The 20639-nt window shown below is 33.4% G+C and overlaps 1 protein-coding gene across 1 annotated transcript; it reads left to right on the forward strand.

Annotated features, from left to right (window-relative positions):
- The first annotated feature begins 180 nt into the window (after window positions 1-180).
- Window positions 181-20639, forward strand: LOC119835610 (V-type proton ATPase 116 kDa subunit a1-like). Its single transcript, XM_038360539.1, has 15 exons — window positions 181-297; window positions 4548-4724; window positions 6264-6424; window positions 6765-6930; window positions 7408-7584; window positions 8845-9057; window positions 11345-11495; window positions 13176-13337; window positions 13797-14005; window positions 14539-14648; window positions 14728-14852; window positions 17028-17263; window positions 17781-17988; window positions 19166-19340; window positions 20094-20639. The coding sequence occupies exons 1-15, from the start codon at window positions 181-183 to the stop codon at window positions 20230-20232; spliced, it is 2526 nt and encodes an 841-aa protein (XP_038216467.1). The 3' UTR covers window positions 20233-20639.

A 20639-nucleotide genomic window follows, 5' to 3' on the forward strand; every position in this document is an offset into this window, starting at 1 on the left:
AGCTTTTAATTTTAATAACTTAAAAAAGAAGAATTTACTATTGCTGATGTCAATTTGTGTGGAAGTCTAAGACGCCTTGCAAAAAAAAATTATATTTCGGAATAAGTAAGTAATTTTAAATACCTTTTTTTAATAAAATTTCTAAGTACTACAGATGTACGTATTTTATTTTTAGTCAAAATGGGGTGCATGCTACGAAGCGATCCTATGTCATTTTGTGAAATATTTCTGCAACCAGAAACTGCATTCGAAATTCTGTCCAGGATGGGAGAAACTGGGAATGTACAGTTTTTGGATGTAAGTTAGAAAGTTTTATTAGAACCTTATTTATTTTACATATATCTAGTACCTGGCTGATCGAGCTTTTCTTGCATTTTTAACAATGATTATAGTAAGATCGATCTTTCGTCTACAAAACCCCCCTTGTTGTAAATAAACGATTGAGGGTTTTTAATTAGTTTTGGATTAGGAGTCGGAGCAATTAGTCAGTAAACGGGAAAATAATAAATAAAAAAAATAAAAATGATAAAACATTTTTTGACAACAAACAATACAAATAAGAAAAGACAAAATACTTTGTTAGGTAAAAGTACGTGAAGTTGAAAGTCATATTTTAGACGACTTACGTTAGTTTTGCGGTTGAGAGCACGTTATGCAAACCGATTTTATGAAAATCTCGTCTTTCTTCCTTCCTTCATTAGTCTCGATTGTAACTGCAATTATTTGATTACGACCATCAAGTCGATTATCAAATATCTATCACACGCTTGTAGTTTTATTTAATAATAATACTGCAAACTATGAAACCGAAAAAATATAATAAATAAAATTATGAAACTATTAATATAAATTCATATAGACATATTTTAAACATGGTACATACAATTGAATAGCTGTGTTCTTGAATATAAATATGGCGTTAACAACGTTAGGCACAATCAACGCCAGACAACAACACATATTAATTAATAAACCTGAGTGGTTGATGTTATTGATTTTAGATTATTTTGATAGCGTTATTAAAATGTCGGAAGTTAAGCTCATTATATCATTCACAATATACTATAATTATTGTATTACGTTCGTGGATATTGGTGCATTTCTAACTGGGATTTTTTGATGTTTATGTTGAACTCTATTCTGTACTGTTATAGCACTCTTGTTTGTTTTTATTTCAGTAAAACGAAAATTTTAATTGTGTTTTATGAATAAATCACCATGCACTCTGTGGTACTAATATGCACTGTAGTTATTTTCTATTTCTAATAACAGTCGTGATATGTAATAACGCTAACGCCTGAATCCTCTCTATAAAGGCACTGTTGACATTTTTTTTAACACAAAACTTGCGTCATCTCCTTTTACGAGCACAATATAACACCTCCCCTGTGAAGGATCGTATGTCTATAAATTTTTAAATTACCTTTGAAGACATTTGGTGCATTCTTAACGAGATATTTAAGAAATAAGCAATTTTCTTCGGAATCCAGTTACACAATGCTCTTGGCGACATCTGAGCCCGTCTTTCCTTTGTTATAAAATATTTTTAGAAATAACTTCGTGTCTTTCTTTTCTAGGATGCATCTTTAGTTTAAATCAAATAGCTAAATTGTGCAATTCTAAATTCTGTGGATTAACAATATTTATGTGTTATTTAATACAATAAGTAGTATGTTGATTATTACTATGACTTAATGAAATGTTTGTTTATACGTTTGTATTACATTATGAGTTAGGTTAGTATGAGTTAGTTTAAAAATCTGATTAATAAATGGTAAAAAATGCGCATAGAATATTTTGTTACGAAGTAACGCATACTGTATTTAATAACGATGTGTAGCTTAATAATAATAAGGCAAAATATAACCATTTTGTTTAGTCTAGCTTTTCTTTATTTGGTACCAGCTTTCCCCAGCTTCGCGTTACCGTTGGTTTCAGATTAAAATCCATTATGGTAATCCCGGATATTACTGAGATTCTGTTCACGCTATGTCGTTACGATAAATTTTTGTACTTCTTACGATTATTACACAATTAATTATATTTATGACCGGTAATATATTACAAAATTTGTGTGTTGATTTTTATCGAATGTGTAAAATAATTAAAAAGTAAACAATAAAAAATACTCAAACAAAAAAAACTAATAAGTAATATACCTATTATTGACACATAGTATGTTTTTATTCGTGAAAGCAATTTTAAGTTAATGTTAAACAACCTTTCGTTAAACACACTTATTACAAATTATTTATAAACAACTTTTCGTTAATCCATTGCATACTGCCTCAATATTTATTTAATATGTATTTAGTCAAAAAAGCAGATACCTGCTAAAACGAGCAGTGGGATTTCGTACAATACACAATCCTTAGATCTATATCTATTAATGTGTATCTAGTTAGGTTAATACAAAAACAAATTAAAAATTATTGTAGTCGAAAGAAACAAACGCTAATAAACCCAACCTTATACCTTACTAGCTTTTGCTCGCGGCTTCGCACGCGTTAATTCGGAGTAGCTTAATAGATCTTATCATAAATAAACTTGTGACGTGTTCCGCTCATGCCGCCAACAGGAGGATAGAGCGATGTGGTGTTTTCACCTTGACGCTCCAATTGTGACCTGGCCTGGTAACATGCTGCTGCCGAGGGGGTAGCGGATGTATACTAACTACCTCCCGTGACCCCTTCAATAAAGCGGCTCGACGGAACACAGTGGGGTTTTAGTCGGTAGGAATCCGACATAACACACGGCTTCTTTCCCCGGAGGCCGTGTGTATCTATGCAAGATTTCCCCACTTAAAAAAGAAGTCTATCTCACTTCTGCACGATTAGGGCCAGTTCGCACTGGGGGATATACACCACACACAGAAGATCGGCGTGAAACAGTAGCAAGCTCGTGTTACGATTTCATGTAAACAAGTTTTTTTCTCCTTTGTTCATAATTCGAATCGATTTAGGTACTACGGTGTGAAAGATTATCAAATATGCCTTAAGAATTTTTATATTAACAGATTAAGTCACACAAAATAAGCTCTTAATGCATGCTAATGTTTTAATGGATGACATTTTATGTAATTTTCTAAAAAAAATTTTGTTTAGAAAATTTTATATCTTTTAAATTTTGATAAAATTCTTTAATTTGGATTAATGCTGACAGGTACTTGTTTGTTTTTGTAGCGTTTTTTTTGTAGCCAACCAGGTGCAGTTTCATTTTATCTGAAGGTGTAAATGTTACGCTCAAAGAACGAAAATAGCTCATAACACATTGTGGTAAAAGATCCTCATCGCAAAATATATTGTGGTAATGAGGAAGAGCCAGGTCGCGCTCTATGCCTTAATTGGTTTATCATAACACAATGAACTAGGTTGTCATCTATGAATCGTAGTCACGGTGATTGGGGTTCACTTCCACATAACAAAATCAATAAAATGTCAAACATATAGAGTTTGAAGGTTTTAATACCTACCATACTACACAGAAAACACTTAAAAAGAATCACGTATTGCTAAACATATGTTTAAGTAATAGTATATATGATTGTCTTAGTATTATGTGGATGTGTGCATCCGTATATACTCTCGCCACACACTCACACACACATACCCAGAATACAATTAAGAATTAGGAGGAACTTAAGAATGAGAAACACAAGAATTTTGCTTTTAATGAAGACAGAACAGTGTTTGTACAATACTTACAATATACATTTCAGTGCAAATGCGTCGATTATCTCTAGAACATGATTATAATTAGATTCTGAATTGTGATAATTGAATATGTTGTTACTCAATAGAAGAGTTTTATTTTTTTCTGTACGTGAAGCACCTTAAACAAAACGTAATTTCGTATTATTCTATCGGAAAACGTGTTAAAAGGTACAGCGCGATGCACTGCATAATTGCAACTGCGTACAATACACGTGCCTCGCCGTACAGGGTACCGATTGCGTTTATAAAGTCAACTATTCGGACATTGCGCACGTCTATGTGTGATTGTTCAATGGGCCGTAGTCACAAGGGTTTAATAGAAAAACGAAATTCTAAAGCCGAGTACACATGTGCATTCAGCTATCTTGAATTGGCGAGACGGTTGTGTTATAGCCTTATAGGGTCTTATATATATGTTCAGGGGGGTTACCATGACGTCTTAAAGCAGTACTAATAACGACGAAAGACGACGAAGATCCTTTTTGCACACTTATCTTGACGTGAGATTTTCCGACTGAAAATTAGGCAAAATTTTCGATACTATTCCGATATAAGGTAATTAATAGTTTAAGTCAAAAAAAATTACAGTATGTTCCGAATTTAGTAGAAACAAACCCAGGTTTTTCAAATAACCAGTTATTAGAATTATTCATATAAATTTTGTGGTTATGTGAAAAAATTGCAAGAAAAGCAGTTGCTGATCTTTATATTACCTAGAACTTTACCAAATGGCCAGACCATTTCCACAAAAAACCTAATAGAAAAGAATTTCACGACCTTGTAGTCAGGATGGTCCTAGTGCAAATCTAGTTTCAATATTCTGAATAATTCCAGATGACTCCCGACGTGAAACCGTTTAATCGATCTTATATAATGGAGCTGTGTAGATGCGTTGAGATGGAACGAAAACTGCTCTATATGGAAAGCGAAATGCTCAAAGATGAGATAAACATACCGGATATAGAAAAAGAGCCTAAAGCTCTACCTCTCAATGAAATGAAGTCGCTGGAGGTACGTACTTATACTAATTAGATGTGGATGCTATGTGTAGCGGCTTTGAGCGATTTATAACATGTATCATTTTTACAATTCAAGGGGACAGGTAATATTTGTGTACTTATGAAAAAAAGTTGTTTGGTTCTAGGTAGCGGAGGTTATGAATGTTTTTTTTTTTTATGTCATAGCGGGCAACTGAGCTGGTGGTTCGCCTGATGGTAAGCGATCACCACCGCCCATGAACATTCGCAAAGGTAGTGCCTCTACGAATGTGCTGCCCGCTTTTATGGGAGAAGGGAAAAGGAAAGGATTAAAGACTGGAAAGAAGGAATGGACTGGGATGGGTGAGGAAAAGGAAATGGGCCTCCGGCTCCCCCACTCACCGTACGAAACACAGTGGCATGCCACTATTTCACGCCGGTTTTCTGTGGGGGTGTGGTACTTCCCCGGTGCGAGCTGGCCCAATTCGTGCCGAAGCGTGCTCGACTACCACAATAAAGTCATATACATTTATATCTAAAATCCGGTTGGAAACCCTCGTCTGTTTATTAATGTTATAAACGCGAAAGTCTGGTTATTTGTTTGTTTTATTTATGATGTGGTTTTTGAGTCAAGAGATAGTGAGACTAGAGAATGAAGTTGTGTTTGGTTCTAAGCAGGGCTTAATGGTTTACAAAGATCCATAAATTTCTTTAACATTTCATTAATAGAATTATCGAATATATGAATTTGTTCGATCTAATATTTATGAAATATTCCTAATCTGAACTCATTACCTAAATATTTGACTTATAAACATTTATAGATACTACGAGAACTCTTTTTTTGCAATAAGATGAAATATTAAAGGTCATTGGACATTTTGTTCTCGTATTTGACCCACGGCGTTCGCAAACACATTGGGACATAATTTGCAGTTAACTATCCGTGCAACACAATAATGGTCGTATTCTTGTCTATGTAGATAGGACAGTCGTATGAAACAATGTTAGAAAGCGTTGAAGAGTATAATTTGAAAATACGCAATGTACGACCTAACTCAATAGCAATAATATCAATATTCTCAGGGATTTTACTTACGTTAATAATTACAGTCACTCAACTTTGGTTTATATGAATTCAACTGATTATAATGGATATAAAAAGAAAAAAAATTAGCTCTCCTAATATGTTTCATTGTGATCGAAGCAAATTCAACTGTTATAAAAAAGGAAGCCATTATACTGACACATTACTGAACTTTAAGTAATTTTCTTTTGTGTTTCACTATGTTCCATAAAAAGTAATCTTAAAATATGTAAAAATATGAGATTTATTATCCTCTCATATAAATAAACTTCTATAGAATAAAAAGTGAGGCCAAATTAAATAATACATTAAAACCCATTTTGGTGGTTGTAACGGCAATGATATTTAAGATTAAAAAAAACCCGACACGAAAAGTCTAAAAAGAAACGAAAATATCATTAATTAATGGCACTATAACGTTTTGATATGTGTAATATGTAGGTGGTTAGATTCATATCTTAATAAAATATTAAACAAATGTTCCAGAATTTACTCGAAAAATGGGAAAGTGAGGTGCAAGATATGTCCGATAATCAAGTCAGCCTTATGAAGAACTATATGGAGTTGACAGAAATGTACTACGTTTTAAGTCATATCGGAAACTTATTGGGCGATGCGGAATTGACAACGGAATCTTTGTTTGGAAAGTGTGTTTCTTTTATTTTATTTTTACCAGGCTTGTTTCATGATCGAAAATTTATCTTAGGAAGATTTCTAATGGAGTAATTAACGGTTGAATATATGATGTTCCTTTATGTTGAATTTTCTTGTTCGTATAATTTTTAATTACTATGCAATTAAACATATTAATGCGGTATTATCGTTTAGAGGGTACCAATACGACTAGAACATACCCAAACTGCTTTCTTAGACATCTTTCTTCCCAAGTGACATAGCTGCAGGAAATATTAGCAAGCATACAGGTGCGACTCGAGATATTTTAAAATATATAACAGATTTATTCTAAGATTGAGGATCATTCAACAGAGCGGCAGCCGGCGACGCGGTACTCTCCGGTCGATTGACCGTGATGTGTGGGGTCGTGCGGAGAAGCAGATGTTTTCCTTTCGAAATCATGCTCTGGAGAGTCTCACGCGGTAACATATATTACCGTCAAGCGCCCGAGGACGCTATCCTGCACGATCCGCAAACTGTAAGTTGTGTACTAGCCAGGCTTAAATGGCTTTGTTCGAATCCAACCAATCGAAGAGGCTTACACGTCGACCTGTGCTCTGACTCGTATATAAAAATATTGAAGGATAGCTTGCCAATCATGGCATTGTGCGCCGTATTTGAAAGCCTTTGTCCATTAATTAAATGCAACGGATTACGAATTTACGGTTTGCGCTGGAAACAAAACGTTTTCGGAGTTTTGTGATTATTAATTCCATGACTCGGGAGCGAGGTTTATGTAATTGAATATTAGCACGGAAACAAAAATCGCTCGGCAGTAATGGAAGGGGATTAGCCCATGGATGAGCGTATATCGACAAGCCTTTTATTAAGTTGAAAACGTAACGTTAGTTTAGTTAATTTTAAGCAATATTGGTATATATGCTTATAGTTCTGTTTTATGTTGAATTTAACTAACATGTATGAACCATTTGGAATCATGTTTATTTTTCAAAAGGGACAAGAGATTCGTAAAGTCGCGTTCTTGGCTATATTTCAAGGGGAAGCTTTGAATGCGAGGATGGAGAAGGTCTGCAGCGGGTTCAGGGTTAATATCTACCCATGTCCCGAAACACTGGACGAAAGAATGGATATGTTACATAAGCTAGATATTAGGATTGGAGACTTAGAGAAGGTGCGTTAGTCATAAAGGTGTTTAAATTGGTAAATGTTCATCGATACATTTATATTCAAAAGCGGGTTGGAAACCCTCGTATCCTTACTAACATTGTAAATATGAATGTGTGTATTTTTTGTCTTTGATATGAATTTGTATCTGGAGATAATCAGAAGGTATAAACCTCTCATTAGCGCAGGAATTTCCCTTATTTACACGGGCGAAGCCGCATGAGAAAATTTGTGTATTTAATACTTTATTATTAAATATATTTGCGTGTATTTAATACTTTATTATTAAATTGTCACGCTTGTCACGCTTGAAGGTTCACGTAAAGCTGTCCTTGGTGTATCTTCCGTTCCATTCAAGTATACGACGCAATAGCCTTTGTTAGATTTGTGTGCTGTACAATCTTGGTACAGGCTACTTATGTTGAGATTTAACATTGATACAGTTACGCTTTATGACGGTCTATGCGCTGAATGATATAAATTATGCATTATTATTGTATGATCATAGCGTTTTAAATGGTATCTTGTACTGGTTTTATACTTTACTTCTACTGAATCTGAAACTGTTGAAACTGCATTGAAGTAGAGCAAATTGTGTGCCTCTGAAAGAGCTGAAATATTTGAAATATTTTTAATTGCATGGGAATATTCAATAAATAGTGACATTCCCGCGCATAAATACAAATACACGATGTGGCGAGGAAAACATTCTATAGTAATTTTTGAATTTTAGCGGTTATTTGTTAAAACGTGGTTTTCATCACTGCCTATTTTATTTGTAATTTCAAATGGAGTTTATTCGGTAGCGGTTATAATTTTGCCGTGTTACGATGCACCTTATGCATTTATTTTAAAACAATCTGCATCGCGTTTGTTTACAAAGTATTTATTTTAATAACCAGCTTTTAGCTATCAGTAGCAAGCATTTAATGGTCATTATAATTTCATTTGAGGAATTAAAATTTGTTTCCTACCTTAATCATGTTGTAATGCAGATGCTTTTGCGAAAATAATGAAAGTTTTGTATTCACTCTAATGTTATATAATATAAATAATATATGTATAGTAAATTGGCGCTTTATCCTGCACCATTTAGTAAAAAAACAGACGCCAACAGTGCCAACTGTAAAATCAGTTTACTGATTAAGAGTTGATACTCTTGTAGCATTAATTTTGCTTATCCCAAAGATTGAACATCGCAACTCCATCAGAGCTACCTTTTATAAACTTGTATGACCTCTATAAATTGCTTGAAAATTAATTGCAGGTAATCAAAAAAACCAAATACCACAGATGCAAAGCCCTGCGTACGGTTGCCAAACAATGGCAGGCGTGGTTGTGCCAAATAAAAAAATCTAAAGCGATCTATCACACGATGAATATGTTTTCCCTCGATATAACTAGAAAGTGTCTCATCGGTCAATGTTGGGTTCCTGATATGGATCTGCCTGGCATTCGTGAGATGTTGGAGACGTGCTCGGTATTATTTCAATGTTATTTTACTAACTAATTCTGCATTCGCTAAACGTTTAATATGTTAAACGCTCAGTCATGGTGAACTGTTATGAAAATGCATTAAATCTGGAAATGTTCTATGATTCCGCCATCAAAAGTTATCGGTTATAAGCAAATTAAGTACACGTTGACTCATTGATAGTGGCTTTTATCTAAGTGAGAGTAGCTTGGTGGTGTCGAATTGATTGTCGGAATATTGACGCACTATTGTTGCGAATGCACGTGACTCGATAAAAGGAGTTTTGACAAATAACTTGACACAAGTCTCTTTTATCTCTCGGCACAAAAGCGAGCGTAAATTAAATTTGTATATGTGTGTATTTTTCTGTTTGAAAGTTAAATTAGTTGGGTATGTATGAAATACTAATATTGACGTTGATTCTAAGTAGTAGCTAAAAAGCTATCATCATCATCAGCCCATATATGTTCCCACTGCTGGGACACAGGCCTCCTATGAGGGTTCCATAATCTACCAAGCTGGCCAAGTGCGGGTTGGCAGATGTCACATGTCGTCGAACTTTTGATTCTTGGACATGCCGGTTTCCTCACTATGTTTTCCTTCACCGCTTTAAACAGTAATGATGTTTTCCACATGTGCAGATAAATTGAAAAATCAATTTATTTACTGCACGCTCGCCCGGTCTCGAACCCCGACTTATCGATTTTAGAAGTCCGAGGTTCTCACCACTGAGCCACCACTGGAAAACTTAAAAAGCTATGGTTGATGATAATTAATCAGTCCAAGATTGCTGCCGCCTGAATAGGTTGTATAAAATATTTTTTCATCACTCCCTCAATAGGAATACTAAATGAAAAGGCTTGACTATAGATATCAAAATTTCAAACTTAAGGTGGCCACCCAAATGAAAGGAGGTCACGGGCTGTTTATTCTTAATTAAATCTGTTTCTTATCATTTCAATCGTAAAATCCCAAACAAATCTCACAACTAACTAACTAATTGGAACCAAATCATTAATTTCGTGTGCGAAAATTCAAACAATGACCATCCCTTTAAAAAAAACAGCTTAATAAAATGTGGAAGATTCTAAAAGCTTATTAAAATAATCAATTAACAGCAATATCGCTCGTATACACGTAATAAGAATCAAACTGGACTATATGGGATAGTACTCTATATTACTTAACGCATAATTGATCCCACTTATTAAAAGTACGCGTACGCTCGTAAAGCCGTGCTTTGAAGTTGGATTCTTGTTATCTGAGAGTAATCCCCGTGAGATACATCCAGGGAAAACTATTTTGTTTACAAATAAATATTGCGTTCTAATAAATGTTGAAAGACGCTTGGAAGTTTTCATTCGTTGGAACTTTATCCGATCATAATAAAAACGATCTCTGATATGCATTACGTGGAAATGAATGAATAAAACCCAATATCATTTGCATAAAATAAGTTTCATCCGCTTGTATTCACTTGAGTAAAACTTAAAGTGGATCTAGTATGATTTTCTCCTTCAACTAGGTATTCCAAAGAGGATATATTTATTTCTTGTATTTCTGCATCGTCCACTTGTTACACGGTAACTCTTGAATTCTGGAATTGTATTGCCGTAGTAGGTATAAGCTACTTCTTCCAAATTAGCAGTTCGATATTTTGGAACAGAATTTGAGTTCTACTCCCTCAATCTGATAATATATGCTATCAAGGTAGCGCGTCTCTTTTGTAGTGCAGCCTCCCCGATGCGAGGGTGACTCAATGCATATTGGACCGTATTAGATTCTCTCAATCAAGACCCAATATACTTACCCCTTTGTTTTAATACGTTATAAAATATGAACATTCACATGTTGTAGTGCTGAGATTTATCATCTCAAAACGCGTTCAGGAGAACTCAGTTCCGCGAAACAAATTCATATGTCAGTTTTAAACTCATTTAAAGATAAACCAATATCGACGATTAAACTGAGTTCACATGTCGCAGTTAATAGAATTTACAAAATATCTGTCAAACTGCAAACTAGTCTGCATCAAAACTTTCTTCGAAAACTAAATTTCACTACAATTGCATCTTTCTAAAATGATAAATTATAAACAATAAAAATAATGTATTACGTAAAATACGAAATTTTATAATATAATTAAAGTCACAAGGACAAGCAAAAATGACTATTTAAGTGTTAAGAGTTTTAAGTGACTCTGATGATGTGATGAAGCATCAGTGAAATCGGCTCTAAGCATTCGTCATATTTGATTTAAAATAGTTTTTTATTTTATTTTATATATCTACAGGAGGAAATGGAGAGTAATGTATCGTCGTTCATATCCGTAACTGAGACACAAGAAGAGCCACCAACATATCATCGCACTAATAAGTTTACTAAAGGTTTTCAAGCGTTAATCAATGCATATGGTGATTCAACGTATGGTGAACTTAATCCAGGTACCACTATTATATAAACGGATCTTTATATTGCTTTCATGAATTTCGCATTAATCAGTTATAGACAAGCAATTCTTTCATGTTGATAGCAAACTTTCGTTGAATTTGGATACAGTAGTTGAACAAATATAATACAAAATTAAGTGAATCAGACTAACTACATTGGCTTTGATATTGTTTTATATAAAATCAGTTAAAAATGAAATACTAGTATGACGGCAAAGTACAAACTAATTGATTCCCAAGAGAATACTTTAATAATACCCAGAGTGCTGCAGTTAGTAGAGAAATCGATCAGCTCTAAATGCCACTATTAAATTAGTTAACTAATAGTTTAACAAGCGCCCTGTTACGTCTAGTGCATATTGTTCAGTATTTATTAAGGTATTATCGTGCGATATTTTATTGATTTAATTGGGGTATTTTTAATAATAAAACACTTCTTTACTATAACATTCAATGAAATTTATTGCACTTTAAATGTATCGTAAGTAACTATTATTAATTTATGTGCTCAAGTGGAAACGTGAAATTTTTGACTTTTGCGAAGACTATAAATATATGTAGCTGTAATTCCTCCACGTGGAACATTTGAGCAGTCATACTGCTTTAGATATAAGCGAGCTGGGTTCGTTAAAAGATGATTGGGATCTTTTGTTATTTTTTAGGTAGTTTAGAAATAGAAATAAACGTGCTCATTGGATCCATCCATAAATCGATAATAATATAAAAAAAAACATTGCTTCACGTGAACTTTAAAAGATGATGATATATTCTATCACAAAAAAATCTTGTAATAACTTTCAAAATATGATATGCATATGGGATTGATTTAAAGCTACATTAACAGAATACATATGAACGCTTTTGGAATGTTCATACCGGAATTAAATTAAAGAAGAAAATAGCTTTTGAAAATATGATTGGTTTTTATACCAGCATGGTACGCTACGAATAACGAATGTAGTAATGACAAGAAACGTCTTATACGATACGTTGGCACTAAGCTTCCTGTGTGGTCTTGTTTAAGAATGTAGGTTCATGCTGGTTACGCTGTCGTCACCCGCGGATACGCGCTCCGTACGATATCATACATATATCGAAAGCATAGCGAATTAATGAGAAATACGAAAATGGAGATGGATATTCAGCGTCAATATTTAATTCACAAATGTTTTGAAAAAATATGACTGAAATTAACGAAGTCAACTAGTCCCATTTTAACTGTATAGTTAGTAATCATATTAATAGCGTAATTTCACACGAAAAATCATTCGCGCAGCAAAAAGCTCCGATTACAATAGCTTTACTTTAATCTAATTAAATGTAGGGAATTTAATTTCACTTATTGGCGATAATTTTATTTGCGTTAATACATACACATTTATCGGGAGTACTGCACACTTAAAATATTAAATTATCGTAGAAAGTCAAGAGAGATCTTTATAAGGATTTGAGAATAGAATAACAGATCTTTGTATTATACTGGAACTAACCCACGTTTGTTTACTTCAATTAATCTTATTTCATAACTATCTCTGACGATGCAACATTGCTAACAGACATGCTGAAATGAACTGCTTCGCTTAAGTATAATGTCATTAGATATATCTAAGCAATATTCTCATCTCCTGCCTGCATGTAAAATATGATAAATTATATGAATATTTTTTGTTCCAGGTCTATACACAGTTATAACATTTCCCTTTCTGTTCTCTGTGATGTTTGGCGATGTGTGCCATGGGGTGATATTGTTGTCGTTCGCCGGTTGGATGGTGTCAGTGGAGAAAAAGCATATGGGGCGGCCGTCCTCGAACGAAATATGGAATATATTCTTTGGCGGTATGCACATTTAACTGACTATAAGTATATTTACAAAGAATTCTACATATATTTCCTGTTGTCCGCAGCTTCGCCCGCGCGGTTTTAATAAATTTTCATGGCAAAACTTTCATCCCCTATTTTATCCCCTTGGGGTTAAAATTTATATACTTCCTTTCTTAGCGGATATTTACGTCAAATCTATGCCTGCCTGCCAAATTTACAACGTGGTCAAAGATTTTCTGGGGAATGGGATGTTCCACCGCATTAGAAAATGTATATGACAACCTCTGGTCTCCTGGCCTTTCCTGAGTATAAAAATTGTAGTACAGAATCACTTTATTGCGACGTGAAATAAAACAAAGAAACAAACAAGCACATTATCGTTTTATCAGATTAATAAACATTAGACAGAAGCGCAATAAATGCAAAGCTCCGATATCTTTTGAAATAAAATATCCATTGTTATCCTAATTCCAGGACGTTATGTTATCCTAATGATGGGCTTGTTTACACTTTTCACCGGATTCCTGTACAACGTATATTTTTCTAAATCCATCACCTTAATGACGCCGTATTGGAAGAACACCTTTAGCAAAGAGGATATCGAGCAGAGTCAATATTTAACGTTGAACCCGGTGTTTGAAACCAACCATCCATATGTCTTTGGCGTGGATCCCCTATGGGCGGTAACCTGTTTAAATTATATTTCATAAAATGAAAAAAACACATTATTCATTACTACCGGTTCGCTTCGACACGGCCTGGCTTTAGAGGTCATGAAATTTTCAACAGTTATTATGGTAATGTTAGTTGAGTGAGACTAATTAAATGGACCACATATTATTAAAATTCGTTCTGATCTTCTTGAATTATATGTTGTGTAACTAACCCTTCTATTTCATCATATTCTTATATTATATTGATATAGATAAATGATCATTAATGAGCGAGTCCTTTTATATCCATTATAAGTAATTAATAATATCTTACCTGCTGTTCTAATAGTAAATCCACCGATCTAGAATGACTACAAAATTTTGTGGCCTGTAAATTCTGCATATTTCGATATAATATTTGCAAATATTTTATCGATGTACATCTTCAAAACAGTAATAAATATTCTAACATAATTTCACACAGTACGCAAGATTTCTCATTGAAAAATTGACATAAAAAATACTTTAAAAGTAATCAATATAACACAATAATTTTGTTACAGTTGGCGAAAAATAAAATCATGTACTTGAATTCATTGAAGATGAAGCTCTCTATAATTATCGGAATTGTTCATATGATATTTGGATTATCTTTAAGTCTTTTCAATCACCTGTAAGATCGCTTTAATTTTATTTTTACTGTGGAATAATTTATCCGTAATAGTATTGCATAGTTGCTTTTTTTATTTTAGCTACTTTAAACGCCACTACGCTATCTATTTGCAATTTATACCTCAAATGATGTTTTTATGTGGTCTCTTCTTTTGGTTGGTTATATTAATGTATATGAAGTGGTATATGTTCAGTGGAAAATCAAGTAAGTATATAAAAAAAAAACTTTTCATTAATACAATTATTTGTAAGATTATAAAATTGTATGTAATACCTATATTTTAGTGGCGGCGCTAAAACTTCTCAAATAATTCTTTTATAAAATGTGTCTCTATAGCATATAATAAGAAAGCGTAACATGTCTTATATTTAACCTGCCTTGCTCTTATTATTTAGGGATATGAAAAATAGTAGTTCACCAATTCTCAGAGCCACCAGACATGCACACAAAATTTCATTAAAAACAAACCAGCCGTTTTGGAGGAGTTCGGTTACAGAAACTGCGACGCGACAATTTTATATAATGCATTAAGTACGCAATAAACGCACATGCAAACATTGCATCAATGAATATGTTAGTTAGGAAAAGGGTTTATTAGATGCTGTCAACATGTTTACGCTGATATAATAATCTTACTTATTACACGATTCTGTGTCTCGACGGTCACATAGCAGATGGAACTCGTGAAACAATAAAATATCGTTAAGAATTTAGATTTAAAAAGAATGTTTGTAAATGTGTAGCAGACAGAAAGGGTAACGAAATATTTGGAAATGACCACAAGAGATCGCGCTATTAACGTTAAAGTCTTTATAGGAAGTATTATAAAGATCATTTTATCAACACGTTTTTTTGTTATACTGTGGAACATGAGAGTAATGGACCAGAATCATGTCAATTTATGAGTAATTTTAAAAGTCCGTTACACATGCGCGCTTTATAATTGGGTTATTCTCCCCGGGAAGCACAGAGTTAGGTTATTATAGCATACAATAGCTAGAAACCTAGTTATTTTGTTACTGTCATCGGTTTTAAACGAATTACTTTCTATTTTGTGACGTCCACGTTCAAGTATTAATGGCAATTTAAGAAAATATAAATTGTGTATTCTTTATGATACCAGAAATATTGTTATAAAGACCAGTTCTAGGACAAATATAAGAAGAATCTCCCAACCTTTGCTGTATGTTCCAGTAGCGAGGATTGATTTATTTGCTAAAAGCATTTGATTTGTACACTCCGTACGTGTGTACCTATAACGAGTCTTATCCTCCTAATCCTACTAATACTATAAATGCGAAAGTTTGTGAGGATGTTTGTATTTTTGTTACTCTTTCACGCAAAAGCTACTCAACAGATTGCAATGAAATTTGGTACGTAGATAGCTAGACAACTGGAATAACACATAGGCAACTTTTTATCCCGCTATTCCTACGGGATACAGACTTACGCGGTTGAAACTGCGGAGCGCAGCTAGTTACACAATAAAATGGATATATTTTCCGGAACTTAAGTATAGCTATCTAAGATAAGCGAAGTTTAATATCTTTCTATAAGATTTTATTTTAGAATTTCAAAAAAAGTTCAACTTTATTTCAACTGATCTCGTCAAAAAGTATCCACTGTAACTTTTCTTCGAATTATACTTATCAAATGAGCGGTGATCCTTACTCGCAGACGTCGATTGTATTTCCACGAGACGCCGGTGTAGGAAATGAGCACGATTTGCTTTACATTGTGCTCGCATGATTGCTTTTGTAGTATTATTTGCTTTGATTTGCATAAATGCTTCTATCACTAACGTCGCAATAGTGGAATGAGCAATTAACGACAGACGAGTTTTGAAATGAACTGCTTAATATTACCTACGAGGTAAATTGAAATGAACTTGAACATTTCCTTCTTGCTGGGTTAAACGTTTTTGTTTAACAGAGCTGTGAGGCAACGTAACATGTGTTAATTAATTAGACGACTTTGTGAATAGTTTCGGTTTTAATTACATCCGAGGTTGAGCGATTGCCGAGCATTTGTGATTTCTAATACTTATTCTATATTTACGTGTCTTGATTCTTTATAATCTATTTCGATAAAGATTTGTCTTATGCAAAGGAAGGAAATAAATATGTATACAAATTGTCGAAATAAAAGCTTATCACAAGCACACAAAGTTTCATTTTATAAAAATACAAATATACACTGAAAAATAATACATTTCTTAATATAATTTGTGTTTCGCGTCCCACTATATAAGTCATCCTTATTTGAAATCTTATATACTGCAATAATTTAAAAAATGCTATGAAAAACAAACACAAAATGTTCACACGGTGAATAAAAATTAGCTGTGTAATAATTCTGTAGCGCATATATGATTTTCAGCTGACATAAAGACAGGTGCGGGTTGTGCTCCATTGATTTTGATTCTGTTCATTGACATGGTATTAATATCCACCTCGAAGCCAGTTGAAGAAGAATGTGATGCTTACATGTTCGAAGGTCAAGAGGGCTTTCAGAGAATGCTCGTTATTATATCCTTGCTTTGCGTTCCTATTATACTGTTTGGTTCCCCAGTATATTTGAATAACATTAATAAGAAGAAGAGGGAAGAGGCTATGGTATTTATGATATAAATTATAAGTAGTTTTCAGCCTACCATTACCTTTCTGATTAAACGGTGAAATATTGTAACGTTTAATAGACAGTCGGCAACTTCTAGAAACTAAAAAGTTGTGTTTCAGACACAGCAGTCAAACCTCGATATAGCATTACCATCTGCTTAAATTTTGTATTGAGCTGGCCTTTATGCGAAATCGTCTTCACACAAACTTTGAAAATATACGAATTTCAGTTAATTTAGTAAAGTAAATAATACGAATCTGGCAGGTTTGCGAATATTATGAGGAACGTTTATTTTTAAATATCGTGGAAGTTCATTTAAAAAATAACTACACCGACGTAATTATACACAGTATGCACTTTAATATCTCTTTCGCACGCGACCGCGCAGCGATCAGACGGTATAAGTAAAACAACCGAGACTTACGTGTGGTTACACCCCACATGGCTTGCTGAATGTTCACAAGATTTTGCATAATCTATCTCTTTCTAGCGTAGAATTGACATTGATTTCAGAAAAAAATCAGCCAGTTTCGCAGATACCAAAGGCGAGACTCGGATAAAAAAGAGGAGGCGTTAATTCTAGCTGAACTTGCTAAATATTCGCACTCTTTCGGCGAACTTATGATACATCAAGCCGTTCATACTATTGAGTTTGTTCTTAGTACTATTTCTCATACGGCTTCATACCTCAGGTTGTGGGCGTTGTCTTTGGCTCATGAACGTAAGTCATATAGTCATGTTATTTATTACATTTCATTAGTAAAAAATAATATCCGCGACTCGATTCTGTATTTTGTATGAAGATAGAATGAAATCAAAACAGTCGAGGTGTCTAGATACATCATATTATTATATCGAGCTTGATGGATGGAGGGAACGGTGACTTAAAATTAGTGCGATCGTTATCATTGGGATTAAAATAATGTATCGTTATAAAAATTAATATGGTATCTTTGTTTAGGTCGTGATTCATTGTTATACATAAAAAAAATTAAACAAAAAATGTTAGGCTATGGTACAGATAACAACACTATTATACAATATGGTCTAAAATATCTCAGATACGTTACCTCAAGAATATTTTCGTGTCCTAAATCTTATGCTCGTTAATTCTATCTAAATATATGAAGTTAAAAAAATCTCTACAAAATCAATTTAAAAAATAGGCCGCATAGACGGAACCCGATGCTACTAGACGCTAGAAGCGGACTACAGTAACGCTCGGAGCTCGCTAAATGAAATTTAATTATCGCTACAACATTTTTGGTAATTTTATTACACATTCAGGCGTTGCGAAGGGTCTCAACTCTCAAAGTCCGGATGAGTTTTATGGTGAAAGGAAAAATGATAATAAGAGCATGTTTACACGACAGCATTGTTTTCATTTACCGTATGTATGACGTATTGGACAGGGTTGTAAAAGGATTATGCTTTTACAGTCTGAACAATGAGGCTAGGTTTTCTGTAGACAATCTTTTACAATTTCATAAAAGGTTCTTACATTATGGCACATCTATAGAACTTAATTAAAAAGTGGGTTATTGCTGTTTACAAGAATATCATGTTTCATTTTAATGGATGGTCTTACGTATTTTCTCACAATGTATCCAATACGGTTTAATGGGACAATTTTTTATTCATAGTTTTATTATAATTTCATAAGTTTATTCCGTAATACTCTTTTGCTGTAAATGTTTTTTTTTTCGTGTACCTTATAATAACCCAAAGAGCTAATTAACACTTGTTGAAAAGAGGTTAGATTTCATAACAATAAGTTCACCTCGTGTTTGGCCCAATAGATTTTGCCCTGAATTAAAGTTAAACACAATTTTTTCCTGAAAGAACGCCCAAACAAATTTAAACTGTAATTTAGAAATCTCTTAATTATTTTATTTCAGAGTTATCAGAAATGTTATGGATAATGATTTTAGCGAAATTGGCACTACGAGATACGTCAGTCAGTGGTGGGATAAAGCTTTTCTTCATATTTGCCATCTGGGCGGTATTTACGTTATCTATACTGGTAGTTATGGAAGGGCTGTCGGCTTTCTTACACACTCTTCGATTGCATTGGTAACATAATGACAGAATATTATTTATTTTATTTTGTTTATTTATTCAAGTAACTAATTTTTAAGAATTAAAAACTTTTTAATTCAAATTTTTAAGAATTAAAAACTTTTTAATTCTTAAAAACTGTGTTAGTATACGTCTTAAATACAATAATTGTGATTTGTGAAACACGTTCTATGGTGTTAAGGCACAGGACTGTTTGTAAATATGTAATTATGTGTCACTTTGTATGTAATGCCCCTGAACACTAAATAATAATTACATAATAATTATGTACCACACAAAATCATTTTTTTTTAATGCGAATCTTTCATTATAATAATTAATAGCTGATTAAGATATAGAAGGCAAGCAGTACACAATTAATATAGGCGTGTACGTAAACAACAGTAATAGCTATTCTCAGGTTGTAAGCATGGCATCATGACGTAACCTGTAAATCCTGCGTCTTGCCTTAGGATCAATTTCGATATTGACTGATAATACAATAAATCTATAGTGATATCTGAGTAATACGGTTTACTAATTAATGATCGTTTTAACACATGGGCTGTACGGTATCCGGATGGTTTCGTATTCCGAGCTGCAATAATCATACTCAATTCCTGTCATCAACAACATCAACAATTCCTGTCATCAACGCACGACCTAATCACTAATCACATACGATATTCGATTTATAACACTTCCTGTAGAAAATAGGTATTTGCAATGCACGGATAGTGTGTAAATGCGAAAATTGTGATGTTGCAGGGTCGAGTTTATGAGTAAATTCTATACTGGAAGCGGATATCCTTTTAAACCGTTCTCATTTAGAGCTTTGCTCTACGGGGACAGCAAAGATGACAAGCCTGATGCAATTTGCAAGAAAAGGGTCAAAAGTGAACGTTAACTCGAGATCCTTCGATGCATAGATATTTATCTCTTAATTATTTTTTAAGTTATTAAACCTCTTTAGAGTTCTCAATTTGTTTATGATAGTTGTAACGATAATACTGTCGGTGTTATTTAATTTTGGTTCTAATTGTTGAACTGATTTGAAAAAGGGAGGAGGATATCAATTAGACTACATTTTATCTGTTCGTTTGTGCCTCCGTAACTTTTTACTGGGTAATAAGCTACGGAGGTGCGTTTTTTTTTATTTGAAAACTGGTGGGGTATTTTTTTTAAAGCTGGTCCCTCCCATGTAGTCTCATTTAAATTTGGTTTAATTCTGACAATTTTAAGTTGCGTTTAAGGATTTTTTTTAATAATTATGTTGTTATTTCATATCTGTAAGTTCAACTTAAACAGTAAGGC

This window comes from Zerene cesonia, chromosome Z (genome assembly GCF_012273895.1).
Source record: "Zerene cesonia ecotype Mississippi chromosome Z, Zerene_cesonia_1.1, whole genome shotgun sequence".
NCBI lineage: Eukaryota > Metazoa > Arthropoda > Insecta > Lepidoptera > Pieridae > Zerene > Zerene cesonia.

Bases quoted from the DNA above. Each gene is read 5' to 3' on its own strand.
- LOC119835610 (XM_038360539.1), top strand. From the start codon at position 181: ATGGGGTGCATGCTACGAAGCGATCCTATGTCATTTTGTGAAATATTT. The intron at 298-4,547 runs GTAAGTTAGAAA...GAATAATTCCAG, and splicing joins GGAATGTACAGTTTTTGGAT to ATGACTCCCGACGTGAAACC. The intron at 14,853-17,027 runs GTAAGTATATAA...TATGATTTTCAG, and splicing joins TATGTTCAGTGGAAAATCAA to CTGACATAAAGACAGGTGCG.